We start from the raw sequence: 13930 nt of genomic DNA on the forward strand, positions 1-13930 counted from the left end.
GGTGGTCTAGGTGATGGGAATACAAGAATACTCTTTCAGAATTTTCCACAGTTTGTTGTGATCCACACAATCAAAGGCTTTGGCATGGTCAATAAAGCAGATGTAGATGTTTTTCTGGAACTCTCGCTTTTTCGGTGATCCAATGGATGTTGGCAATTTGATTTCTGGTTCCTTTGCCTTTTCTAAATCCATCTTGAACATCTGGAAGTTCACAGTTCACGTACTGTTGAAGCTTGGTTTGGAAAATTTTGAGCATTACTTTGCTAGCATGTGAGATGAGTGCAATTGTGTGGTAGTTTGAGCATTCTTTCTTTGGCATTGCCTTTCTTTGTGGTTGGAATGAAAACTGACCTTTTTCAGTCCTGTGGCCACTGTTGAGTTTTCCAAATTTGCTGGCATGTTGAGTGCGGCACTTTCACAGCATCATCTTTTAGGATTTGAAGTAGCTCAACTAGAATTACATCACCTCCACTAGCTTTGTTCATAATGATGCTTCCTAAGGTCCACTTCACTTTGTATTCCAGGATGTCTGGCTCTAGGTGAGTGATCACACCATCATGGTTATCTGGGTCATGAAGATCTTTTTTTGTGTAGTTCTTCTGTGTATTCTTGCCACCTCTTAATATCTTCTGCTTCTGTTAGGTCCGTACCATTTCTGTCCTTTATTGTGCCCATCTTTGCATGAAATGTTACCTTGGTATCTCTAATTTTCTTGAAGAGATCTCTAGTCTTTCCCATTCTGTTGTTTTCCTCTATTTCTTTGCATTGATCACTGAGGAAGGCTTTCTTATCTCTCCTTGCTATTCTTTGGAACTCTTTATTCAAGTGGATATATCTCTGTCTGTTACTGTCTTACAAAGCCCTCTTCTTTGTGTTTCCTCACATTTTGGTTTGGAATCCTTTGGTTTGGGGTTTTTCTTCTACATCTGAGAATCCTTGGCTGCCCACTCCTGCCTTTCTGGAGGAGGAAGTTGGTTTGCATAAGGAGCTGGTGGTATCAGATTCCTCTGGGTAAGTGGGTATAGGAGTGGAAGGCATCCTCCTCCCAGGACTGAAGTGTGTGTGAGTAGCCTCAGGGCTTCTGGAATAACCTTAGAGGAAGGGGCCTTTGTGAAAGACAACGCAGGACAAGCAGTCAAGGAAACCCACACTGGCCAGCTTCACAAGTCAGTCCCTTCCTTTCTTCATAACAAGATCTTTTTTGGTGGTTTTCTGTCTAAAACAGGTTGGAAGCCCAGTATTACCGCAGGATCTGCAGTGACCTCTCTCCAGGGCCACATCTACATTCTTCATCGAGGGTGGGGGTGAGGGAAATCCTGCTACAGGATTTACCAGTCTTCCACAGCATAACGCCTGAACTCTGGGAGCTAACCTAGCTGAACCAGCTGCGCTAATCTCCCCGCACTCCTTTAGTTATACCTCCCGGCTCTCTCCCCTCAGCCCACCCTGCCCTGCGTACTGCATCAAGGGATCTCTGCTTGGCCTTCTCTAGGGGTCTTAAGTAATAGTTTTGTTCTCTGTTTTATCACTTAACCTTTCTTTTAGTTTTTTTTCTCATTGGAATAGCATGATATTTGCTTCCTTGTTCTTTGTTCAAAATCTTCCACACTAGGTCATGATGTTAACATTATAATATATCTCATTATAATAATGGTTCAGTTCAGTTCAGTCACTCAGTCGTGTCTGACTTTGCGACCCCATGAATCGCAGCACGCCAGGCCTCCCTGTCCATCACCAACTCCCGGAGTTCACTCAGACCCACGCCCATCGAGTCAGTGATGCCATCCAGCCATCTCATCCTCTGTCGTCCCCTTCTCCTCCTGCACCCAACCCCTCTCAGCACCAGAGTCTTTTCCAATGAGTCAACTCTTCGCATGAGGTGGCCAAAGTGCTGGAGTTTCAGCTTTAGCATCATTCCCTCCAAAGAAATCCCAGGGCTGATCTCCTTCAGAATGGACTGGTTGGATCTCCTTGCAGTCCAAGGGACTCTCAAGAGTCTTCTCCAACACCACAGTTCAAAAGCATCAATTCTTTGGAGCTCAGCCTTCTTCACAGTCCAACTCTCACATGACCATACATGGTCCACTGGAAAAACATACATGACCACAGGAAAAACCATAGCCTTGACTAGACGGACCTTTGTTGGCAAAGTAATGTCTCTGGTTTTGAATATGCTATCTAGGTTGGTCATAATTTTCCTTCCAAGGAGTAAGTGTCTTTTAATTTCATGGCTGCAATCACCATCTGCAGTGATTTTGGAGCCCCAAAAAATAAAGTCTGACACTGTTTCCACTGTTTCCCCATCTATTTCCCATGAAGTGATGGGACCAGATGCCATGATCTCCGTTTTCTGAATGTTGAGCTTTAAGCCAACTTTTTCACTCTCCACTTTCACTTTCATCAAGAGGCTTTTTAGTTCCTCTTCACTTTCTGCCATAAGGGTGGTGTCATCTGCATATCTGAGGTTATTGATATTTCTCCCAGCAATTTTTTTTAAGGTTAAAAAATGACTAATCTTTATTTTTTTTTCCAGTTCACAGGTGTTCATTTTATTGATATGTATAAAGCTTACATGATATAAATATCCTCTTGATTCATAGCACAAATTAAATTTCAATCTTTTAATTTTAAAAAGTCCTTCTACTCCTGCTGTACAGTTCATTCAGTTTACTTCCCACCAGTAAACCAACATTATCAGTTTCTTATATATCCTTCCAAAGAAATACATATCCATATAAGCACACACTTTGGAGAAGGCGATGGCAACCCACTCCAGGACTCTTGCCTGGAAAATCCCATGGATGGAGGAGCCTGGTAGGCTGCAGTCCATGGGGTCGCTAAGAGTCAGACACGACTGAGTGACTTCACTTTCACTTTTCACTTTCCTGCATTGGAGGAGGAAATGGCAACCCACTCCAGTGTTCTTGCCTGGAGAATCCCAGGGACGGCAGGGCCTGGTGGGCTGCCGTCTATGGGGTCGCACAGAGTTGGACACGACTGAAGTGACTTAGCAGCAGCAGCAGCAAGCACACACTTTCACTTTTCCTTCCCACTTTTACATGAATGATATTCTACTACATACATAGTAGAGTTTCACAACTCTACCGGCAATTTTGATTCCAGCTTGTGCTTCTTCCAGCCCAGCATTTCTCATGATGTACTCTGCATATAAGTTAAATAAGCAGGGTGACAATATACAGCCTTGACATACTCCTTTTCCTATTTGGAACCAGTCTGTTGTTCCATGTCCAGTTCCAACTGTTGCTTCCTGACCTGCATACAGATTTCTCCAGAGGCAAGTCAGGTCGTCTGGCATTCACATCTCTTTCAGAATTTTCCACAGTTTATTGTGATCCACACAGTCAAAGGCTTTGGCATAGTCATAATAATGATACATGGGGCAAATATGATAGCTACCAATTCCACCACACTGTCCATCCTTCTCCACCCTGCTGTCCTACTTCTTCTCTTCCTCAGCCATACTTGTGACCATCTCTCCTTTAATGGTGGACTGCCCTGGTGGCTCAGTGGTAAAGAATCCGCCTGCCAATGTAGGAGACATGGGTTCGATTCCTGGGTCAGGAGGATCCCCTGGAGAAAGAAATGTCAATCCACCGTAGTATTCTAGCCTGGAAAATCTCATGGACAGAGGAGTGTGGTGAGCTACAGTCCTTGGGGTTGCAAAAGACACAGCGACTAAACAGCAGCAGTTCTTTAATGGTACTCATCCTGTGTGTGAAGTGATATTTCACTGAGGATTTGATTTGAATTTCCCTTATGGCACATAATGCTTAGCATCTTTCAGGAGCTTACTGGCCACTTGTAGATCCTCTTTGGAGAACTATCTCTTGAGTTCTTTGCTCATTTTTTAAAAATAGGGTTATTTGTCTTTTTGTTATTGAGATAAAGGTATTTTTTCTCTTTTTTAGGTTAAGTGTTCTTTTTATATACCTGTCTCTTATTAGATACATGATTTTCAAATGTTTTCTCCCGTTCTGAGAACTGTCTTTTCACTTGTTTTGTGTGTGTGTGTGTGATTTATTAATTCATTTTCGACTGCACTGGGTCTCCGCTGCTGTGCATGGGTTTTCTCTAGTTGCAGCGAGCGGGGGGCTCTCTCTTGCAGTGCTCAGGCTTCTTACAGCACTGGCTTCTCTTGCTGGAGCACAGGCTCTGGGCACATGGGCTCGCAGGGGCTTGGTTGCCCCACGGCATGTGGGATTTTCCAGACCAGAGACCGAACCCATGTCCCCTACATCAGCAGGCAGATTCTTAACCAGTAGACCACCAGGGATGTCCCTCTTTTCACTTTCTTGAGGGTGTACTTTGAAGCATAGACGTTTTTAATTTTGGTGAATTCCCGATTTATGTATTTTTATCTTTTGTTGCTTGTGCTTTTGATGTTATACCTGTGAAACCATCGCCTAATGTCAGAAAGACTTACTCACATGTTTTCTTCGAAGAGTTTTATAGTTTTAGCTCTTATTTTTAGGTCTCTGATCCATTTTGAGTTAGTTTTGAAATCAAGAAGTATGGATTCTCCAACTTCATTTCTCTTTCTCAAGATTGTTTTGGCTGTTCTGGGTCCTTTGAATTTCTGTGTGAATTTTAGAACCAGTTTATCAATGTCTACAAAGACCTAGCTGGGATTTTAACAGGGAGTATATTGAATCTGCATGTCTGGTCTGGGGAGTATTACCCTCCTAACAATACTAAGTCTTCCCATCCTTTAACAGGAAAATGTCTTTCCATTTATTTCAGTCGTTTTTCATTTCTTTCAGTGATGTTTCGTCATTTTCAGTGTATAAGCCTTATACTTTTTTGTTAAAATTATTTCTGAGGATTGTGTCATTTTTGATGCTTTTGGAAATGGATTCTTCTTAATCACTTCTTCTGATTATTCATTACTAGTGTATAGAAATACAAATAGATTTTTGTGTTTTGACCTTGTACCCTACAACCTTGCTTATATGTCACTTCTAATGGTTCTCTAAATAGAAGATTGTGTCATCTGCATTTAGAGGTAATTTTACATCTGTCTTTTCTTTTTCCTGCCTAATGGACCTAATAATACTCCAGTTCAGTGCTGAATGGAAGAGGCAAGAGTGGGAATCCTCACCCTAGTTCTAAAATATATACAGATGAAGTCAGTGTCTGCATTAAGCAAAATGTTATATTTTTTAAAAAGTGGACATCCTTACCTTGTTCCTGATCTTAAAAGGAAAACAGTCTCTACCTTTAAGTCCAATATTAACTGTAGGCTTTTTGTAGCTGTCCTTTATCAGGTTGAGGAAGTTTCCTTCTGTTCCTAGTTTGCTGGTTTTCTCATGAAAGAATGTTAGATTTCATTGAATGTTTTTTCTGCGTTGTTTGAAAGGACCATGTCCTTTGTCCTTTTTTTAAATTCATGTGGTATTTTGCACTGATTTTTGTATTTTAAACCCAAAGTTTATTTATTTGACTTCTTGCTTATTTGGGAGTGTGTTTAATTTACACATATTTTCATTTATTTATTTATTGTTGGCCACACCGTGCAGTTTGTGGGATCTTAGTTCCCCAACCAGGGATTGAACCTGAGCCCTCAGCAGTGAAAGCACAGAGTCCTAACCACTGGACCACCAAGGAGCTCCCTGTTCTGTCCACTATTTAAAATGACGCATTGAAATCTCTAGTCTTTATTTTTTTGAAATTTTATTGGAATATTTACATTTACCGTGTTGTGTTAATTTCAGGTATCCAGCAAAGTGAATGAGTTACGCGTGTATCCACCCTTTCTGCTTTAGGTTCCTTTCCCGCGTAGGCCATTACGGAGTGTTGAGTAGAGCTCCCTGTGCTCTACAGCAGGTCTTACTAGTCACCTATTTTATAGATAGTAGTCGCAGTCGCCCACTTGTCCCCCACCCCTATCCCTGCTAACCTTGTTTTCTACGTTTGTGACTATACTTTTGTTTTGTAAATAAATTCATTTGTAGTCTTTTTTTTTTAGCTTTCACATGTAAGCAATACCATATATTTTTCCTTCACTGTCTGACTTACTTCACTCAGTGGGACAATCTCTGGCATCCCTGTTGCTGCAGATGGCATGACTTCATTCTTTTCTATGCCTGAGAGCTATTCTCTTGTCTACGTGTGCCGCCTCGTCATCCCCTTCTCTTGATGGACATTTTGTTCACGTCCATGTCCTTTCTATTGCATGTACTTTTTGAATTACGGTTTTCTCCAGCCCTAGTGGGACTGCAGGATCATGTGGTAGTTCTGTTTTTAGTTTCTTAAGTAGCCTCCATAGTGGCTCTACCAGTCTCCATTCCTATCAACAGTATAGGGTGGTGGTCCCTTTTCTCCATACCCTCTCTAGCAATTTACTGTTTGTAAACTTTTTGACCTTTCTGACTGGTGATACCTCATTGTAGTTTTGATTTGCATTTCCCTAATAATTAGTAAATTATTTTGCATGTGCTTTTTGCCTGGCCATCTAATCATTATTTCTGAATGGTTGATTTCTTTTGCTTCGTGTATTTTGGGACTCTGTAGTTAGATATTTGTATTTATAACTGCAGTTAAACCTCGTTTTCAAAGATATTTTACAGCTTTTACAGGGACAAGTTTTTTCTTATTTTATATTTTTTTTCCGATTTTTTTTTTTTTTTTACTTTTTGGCTGCACCTTGCATGTAGGATCTTACCCAACGAGGATTGAACCTGAGCCCTCTGGACTGGAAATGTGGGGTCTTAACCAGTGGCATACCAGGGAAGTCCATTCTTATTTGATACTCTTGAAGATTGCCAGGGTGACTTAGATGGCAGAGGTTTTTTTGTCCTTAATTATTGAACAAAGTGAACGAAACTCAGAAATTTATGGCAAAAAAATGGATCCGGGGAGAAAGTTAAAAAAAGAAAAGATAGCATGAAGACATCCTTGGGACGGAACTGTTCTGTGTCTCGACTGTGGTGGTGTCATGGGTATCTACATGTGATAAAATTGTGTAGAAGTAAATACAGATTAGCGCATGTCCGCTTCATGGGGCCTGAATGGGACTGCTGGACTGCATCCAGCTTGGTCTCCTTGTGACATGGTGCTGTCGTTGTGCAAGCTGTGACTGTTGGGAAATTGGTGAAGAGTGTACTTGGATTCCTTTGTATTTTTGTTGTTGTTGTTACAGCTGCATGCGAATATACAGTTATTTCAAAATAAAAAATTAAAATACATGTTCTCCCCATTCCTTACATAAGGAAAAAAATACCCTCAGACATATTTGGGTGGGTCTGCTTCTAGGTTTTTTTACATTGTTCCATTGATTTGCTGTGTATCTCCCTACTAGTAACACGCTCCCTTGATTGATATAGCTGTCTAGGAAGTCTTAATATCCAGTAGAGTAATTTCCCACTTTATTAATCTTCAGTCTGTGTCCTTTATCTTTCTATATAAATTTTCAAATAAACTTGTCTGTATCTACAAAAATCATGGCCAGGAGTTTGGTAAGAATTGTGTTAAGCCTAACAGATCATTTTTGGGAGAACTGACAATATGTTGAATGTGTTAATTTCTGATTGTGATTTATGCCTATTTATTGTTATCTTCGGATTCTTTCATCAGTGTTTTGTGGTTTTCAGCACACAAGTTCTGTATGTGTTTAATTAGAGATTTGCCTGTTTCACTTTTTTGAGTAATTGTCAGTGGGATTATACTTTTAACTTCTGTTTCTACATCTTCCTTGTTAGCCTGTAAACATGTGATCGAGTTTGGAATTCCCTGTGGTCTGATAGTTAAAACTCAACACTGTTTCACTGCTGGGGGCTCAGCAGGTTCGACCCCTGGTCGGGGAACTACAGAATCTCACAAGCCACCTGGGGCAGCCAAAAAAAATGTGATTGATTTTTATGTGTTGATTTTTAGCCTGTCACTTTGCTGACTCACTCATTAGTTCTAAGAGTTTTTAACATTATAGATTCTTAGGGATTTTCTACAAAGGTGGTCATGTCTTATGCATATGGGTAGGTTTGACTTCTTTTCTGATGAGTATGCCTTTTACCCACCGTATTCCAGCCACCTTCCCGTGTATGCTGAGGTGCAGGAGCCCTATGTGTACCTGCAGAGCAGCCAGGTGGAGGTCCCCAACCTCTACCTGGGCGTGCCCACCAAGATGGCCAACACACTCATCAATGGCACGCTCCTGCCAACCCGCTTCCACTGGGGCAAGGTACGTGAGCCCACTCCATCGGGCCCCACCTTTGCAGATCTCAACCCCAGAGGCCCATGTTGAGGGGCACCCTGCCCTTGACACCACCCAGAACAGATCACTGCCTCTGGGGGCTGACTCTGTAGCCTGCCCCGTGTGCCAGGGGAGATGAGGCCACGTCTCCATGCATCAAAACCAGCTACCCACTGTTCCCCATCACCCTGGGCCTCCCAGGGCAGCCTTTTGTTAAGTCCAGGGAACCCCCTGACAGGTGTGAGGTCCATCTAGCATGGGCAAGGAGACGAGAAGGGACCTGTGGTTTATCCCCACCTGAGAGCACCGTGCCCTGCTGGTCTCACTGAGGGCCCCCAGTCAGCAGCCTCCCCAAAGCATGCAGCGGTCCTGATCCCTCTGTCAGGACCCAGGTCATCCTGGAAGCCCAGCCCCTGACCTGCCCATGTGTCTGCCAGCTCCTGGGGCTCCAAGCAGATGTCTGCACAGTGAAAGTCTCCCCGAGACGTGGCACGCTGGGCCCCAGCGAGGAGCGCCAGCTCAGCCTGGAGTTGACTGCGCATACCCTGGTGAGTGTGGAACCAGGGGCTGCATTGCCTGGGGAGGCCCCCGGCTGTCTGCATCCATGCCAGCCGGGAGGTCTGCCTCAGACCCCTGTCCTGGGCCAAGCAGGGAACAGGTTTCTTGCACTGGGGTCTGGGGCTCCATTCCTCCTGGGCCTGCTCTCTAGGGACACAGGGTCAGGAGGGCTGGAGCAGGCTGGGATAGGCCCTGAAACTCCTGAGCACCACCCTTAGCCCTCGCCAGCCATCCTCTGTGGCACAGGTGGGCCCACCTTTCCACCTGCCCAGAGATGCCCCTGTACTGGGTCCCCCAGTGGCGTCTGAGCAGTGCCCCGGTTCCTCAGAAGAAGGACACAGCTTCTCCTGGGTTCAGCCCACAGGAAGGCCATCGGACAGAACATGCTCAGTCCTTGGGGGGTTACCAGCTATCCATTTGTAGTCTTGTGGAAAAAGAAGCTTCTTCCTCACAAGGACTTGCAGACCCAGGTCCCAGTACCTCTCTGGGGAGCATGGGGACGTGGGCTTTCTTGGACAGCTGAGCCTGAGCAAATGAGTGGGCCCTGGGCTGGCCTAGAGCAGACCTCACGCAGGAAGGGTTTGACTTCTTCGTGATAGCAGCTTCATTGGAATAAATGTGCAGCTTCTCCTGAGATCTGCTTGGCAGGGGTCTCCTTCAGGCGGGCATGCCCAGATGTTGGGAGCCAAGTCACAGCCAGGAGCTCTGAGGAAGGGGCCAGGCCTCCTGAGGGTCTGGGGATGGTGGCCCATTGGAGGGGCTGGGAGCCCTTCCACAGAAATGAGCCTGGACAAGGCCTTTAGTTGAGCCCTCCCTGCTGCCCCCTGTGCCGCAGAAGGCTATCTGAGGCCCCTCTGCCAAGGCCCACCCTGGGTCTTACCCAAGGTGAGAACCCCTTTCCTACAGGAAGCGGTGACCGACCTGGCCCTCCCTTGTGACGTGTCAGGCATGAGGGAGCCACTGGTTCTGGGCATCTCCGGGAAACCCCGGGGACTGCAGGTAGCCATCGGCGTCTCTAAGGAGGACAGTGACGACAGGTGAGCCCAGGGCTGGGCCTGGGGGCTGGGGCGGCCGTTCAGAGGAGCGGCCTCGCTGTGGAGCCAGCCTCTTCCAGTTGATTCCCACGGCCAGGAGAAGACCCCTCACAAACTCTGTGGGGAGAGACACCCCTCCCGCCCCGCCCCATCCCTACCCTCTGGGTGGTGGTTCTCCATACGCTAGAGGCCTGGTGTCCAGGTGCGGGGACAGCAGGGGACAGGGCCGTGGGCAGCTGGGAGACATGCCGGCCTGCCCCTGGCCTGGGAGAGCCGGTGGCGGGGGACACCCATCTTGGCATAGAGGGTGCATCTGTGGGACGGCTTGCTTTTCGAGGAGGGCTTAAAGCCTGGTTTCTGGGCAGCTGGGCACCTCCAGCCCAAGGTGGCTGGCCGGGCAGGGCTGAGGGTGGCACATAACTGGTGCCCATGGGCTTGGGCAGTGCCCCCAGCACAGAGCTGTGGCCGGGCCACCCCGAGACGCTCCACCTGGACTTCGGCTCGGCAGTGCCACTGTGGACCCGTGTGAACCGCCGGCTCTTCCTGACCAACTGCTCCCCGATACAGACCCCTTTCACCCTCGAGTTTGAGTACTTTGGGAGCCCCGTGAACAGCCTGAGCCAGAAACCCAGCCCGTAAGTCCAGCTGTTTTCAGCGACTGTTCCCAGGGAGGACGCAGCCACGGGTTGCCCCGCTGGGCCTCCGTGTGGCTTCGGCGGGTGTGAGTCGCCGGAGGAGGGTATCCGCAGGTAGACGTGGACAAATGCAAGAAGTAGGGGGCCCTGCCTGCCCGCCTCCCAGGCCTTGAGAGGAAAGCGGGGCGTGTGGCCCCTTCTGGTCAGCCTGGGCTGCCAAGGCGAGGGCTTTGCATAGACCAGGCGGTCCTGGGGCCCTCAGATGAGGAAGAAGTTACTGTAGGTGGAGGCAACAGTGGGCAGAGGTGGAGTGAGGCATGTTGCAAAGCTGTAGCTTGAAATCAATCACATTGGAAGTATGTATATCCCAGAAGTTAGCTCAGCTTGCCAGCACCCCACTGCAGACACCTCCCCTCAGGTCTCCTAAGGTAGGGGCAGTGGGGGGCAACTTCTGACTGCTGGGGGTGGGGGCTGCCACGAACAGTTCCTTAGCCATGAATTTGTCAACTGCAGAAAGTTAGCATGTGAAATGGTGGGATAGATGTCCGCAGGAGACTAGAGACGGCCTATTGCAGAAGGCTGGGTAAAGGCTGGGAGTCTGGACTGGGTCTGCATCCTGGGGTCACCAGGGCACAGAGCCTGCGGGTCAGGGGTCCCTGCCCTGGAGCACTCCTGATTTTGTTAAGACTGGCAGGCAGCCTGCCGCTGAGATGCTTCAGGTGGTAGGGTGCCGAGGGAGCGAAGACCACAGGTGGAGGTGAAGAGGAGCCCTGACCGGCTCTTGCGGGAGGAGAAGCAGGGCCACCTTCCTCTGCTGGAAAGCTGGGGGGAGGGGGATGCTGGTTGCCTGGGGAGATGGCTGAGGTCTGGGCAAGGGCCTGGATGGCTTGATGCGATTTCTGTACCCTTCTTGTCAAGCCCCGACATGCCTCCTGCCCTGCTGAAGATGGCACGGATGCGGGAGCTCTTGGCCAAGCGCGAGCAGTGGGGTAAGAGCCCAGGCCCAGCCAGAGCAGGGTTTTGTGGGGTCTTTGAGGATGTGGGCCACCTGCTGCAGGAAGGGGACCCTGGCCAGAGAGAGTCACTCCTCAGTGTCCTTTCTAGTCAGGTTCCTGAGATGGCCATGGCTTCCACCGAACAGCACCCCCTCTTTAGAACACCGCCACCTTCTTGCTAAGGAAGAGGGCCTGTGCACAGGGTCTGGCTTTGATTTGGGATGGGTGGTGGCTGGTGGCTTAGGAGTGAGGGCTCCCACTTGGCCTCGTGGCGGGTGAGAGAGCTGGACCCTGGACCCCAGGCTTGCAGGAGGAGAGTCTCTTTAGGCGGAGTAGGGAGAGACTGCAGGGTGGCTTGTCTGGTTCAGTGCTTTGCTGACACTTGAGGGTTGGGACCTCTTTCCTCCCCGGGGGTGCTGCATCCCCATTCCTGGGTCTCACTGCAGAGTTTATGGAAAGCATGCTGTCCCATGGGAAAGGAGCAGCCTTCTTCCCCCACCTCTCCCAGGGCGTGCTGGGCGCCCACCAGAAGCTCAGCATCGACCTCACTGCCTGTGCCAACATGTGGGGGGAGTACTGGGATAGTCTCATCTGCACGGTAAGCACGGGCGGGCGGGCGGGTGGCCTGGGGCACAGGGACCCCCACCCTGGCCCCCACCTGCAGGCTCACTCTCCTCCAACACCCAGCCCTCAGCCTCACAGGCCTCACCAAGTAGAAAGGTGATGCCCGCTGAGCTCGGGATGGGCCTTTGCGCTGGGCAGCAGCCCTGGGATTCCTGCAGGAGGGGTCCCGTGAGCAGAAGCACCAACATCTTTGCCCATGAGGTCCCCTTGAGGCTGGGACCATACTTAGGAGGGCTGAGGAGTCAGATGGGCTGCCTGCCCTGGCCAGAATCTGAGATCCAGAGTGGGCAGTAAGCGTGGAAACGGCATGGCCTCCCAGAGCCACAGCCTCACCCAGGCCTTGGTGAGGCGGTCGTTCATTCCGTCAGCCCATTCATTGACTCCGCCATTCAGCATGAACTGAGACCTTATATGTACAGGTTCCTGTGTGGTCCCCTGGACTGTGGGGGTACCGGGGTGAATAACACAGCAGACCACCCCAGTAGGGAGCTCCTAGTTTAGGATGAAGGGGTGAAACGTGTTCCAAGTCCCATGTCATTTAATTATTGCACAGATTTTCTTGAACTGTTTAGTAAACTGGACAGGTGAGTTATGGTAGTTATTTGCTTTAAATTGTGCTCTATCCAATGACCAAGTGGTGATCACCTTAATATACAGAGTTCTTAACAATAAGAGGGGGTGGCACAAGCATCTCAAGGGGCAAAGGGTCATAATAGGCAGTTCAAGAATGACAGCTAGAGATGGCCAGTGAACATGAAAAGTACTTCATCAGCACTGCTAAAGGGGAAGACCCTGGTGGTCCTGTGGTTAGGACTCGGCATTTCCATGGCAGGGGGCCCGAGTTCAGTCCCTGGTCTGGGAACTAAGATCCATAAGCTGCATGACGTGGCCAAGAAAAAAGAAGCGAGAATGAAAGGCACCCTGAAATACTGGTTTTGTGAGATGAGCAAGGTTTAAAATTGTCAATGGAGGTGCAGGGAAGGGTGCCCATGGGCAAGGGGGGCTGCTGGGAAGTGTGTGCCCTTCAGAGGCACCTGTGCAGGGCGCTGGGGACGCACATTTAAAGTCGCCCCAAGGAAAGAAGTGGATACACGAACAAACAAGTTTCATACCAGGCTTCTTTTTCTTCTCGGCATTGTTTATAATAGAAGGGGAAGAAAGGAGACAGTGTAGACATGTGTCCACCAGGAGAAGATCAGATAAAACGTCAGGCTACATCTATACACTGGGATTCCCACAGCCAGTTAAACAATGCCGTAAACCTTCATTAGTAAAATTATCGTATGTGGTTAAAAGAAAAAGATTACCAAAACGAAAGCATGCCCCCAATGCCCCTCATTTATATGTGTTTTATGCACACAAGTCTAGACAGTTCTAACTGAAATACTCACAGCGAGTCATGCTGTGGGGTGGGATAGGATTATGGGTGAAATATAGTCTATGTTAAATTTTTAAAAATAAGTGATTTTGATTAGCAGAGAAGATAATCATTATTTCCATTTAAAAGATGAAGAAATTTCATCCAAAGGGCCATCAGAGGCCAAAGGCCATCAGGGTGGGAGGCAGTGGTCCCGCATGCAGACCCTGGGCTGGCTGGAGGAGGGGATGCGGTGCCTCGGGGACGCGGCGGCAGCGGGGGATGAGGGAGAGGACTGGTGTGCGTCTGCAGGTGGGAGGCCTGCCTCCAGCAGTCATCCCAGTGCGCATGGCAGTGGTGGGCTGCCCCATCAGCTCCCAGAGGACCACCTACTACACCACTGACAAGACCCAGAGGGAGCCCATCATCAGGTACCGCTCCTTCCCCACCTCCCCTCCGCTAACCCCGGAACCCTTTGGCCTCCATCCCGGCTGTCCACACCGACTCATTGCTGCCCA

General features: G+C 48.4%; 1 protein-coding gene and 1 non-coding gene across 5 annotated transcripts in view; one reads left to right on the forward strand and one right to left on the reverse strand.

Moving 5' to 3' along the window:
• The window catches only part of DLEC1 (DLEC1 cilia and flagella associated protein), a 91694-nt gene that overhangs the window by 72504 nt on the left and 5260 nt on the right, over positions 1 to 13930 (forward strand). For all 4 annotated transcript variants that reach the window (XM_061395930.1, XM_061395929.1, XM_061395931.1 and 1 more), the window contains exons 20-26: positions 8044 to 8197; positions 8647 to 8757; positions 9674 to 9804; positions 10245 to 10436; positions 11355 to 11425; positions 11878 to 12029; positions 13725 to 13843. In XM_061395930.1, the coding sequence (XP_061251914.1) occupies positions 8044 to 8197; positions 8647 to 8757; positions 9674 to 9804; positions 10245 to 10436; positions 11355 to 11425; positions 11878 to 12029; positions 13725 to 13843 (930 nt within the window). The remainder of the gene's footprint in view (positions 1 to 8043; positions 8198 to 8646; positions 8758 to 9673; positions 9805 to 10244; positions 10437 to 11354; positions 11426 to 11877; positions 12030 to 13724; positions 13844 to 13930) is intronic.
• On the reverse strand, positions 5553 to 5625 carry TRNAE-UUC (transfer RNA glutamic acid (anticodon UUC)). The gene has a single exon. It is a non-coding gene; the product is annotated as a tRNA-Glu (tRNA).

This window comes from Bos javanicus, chromosome 22 (genome assembly GCF_032452875.1).
Source record: "Bos javanicus breed banteng chromosome 22, ARS-OSU_banteng_1.0, whole genome shotgun sequence".
Taxonomy (NCBI): domain Eukaryota; kingdom Metazoa; phylum Chordata; class Mammalia; order Artiodactyla; family Bovidae; genus Bos; species Bos javanicus.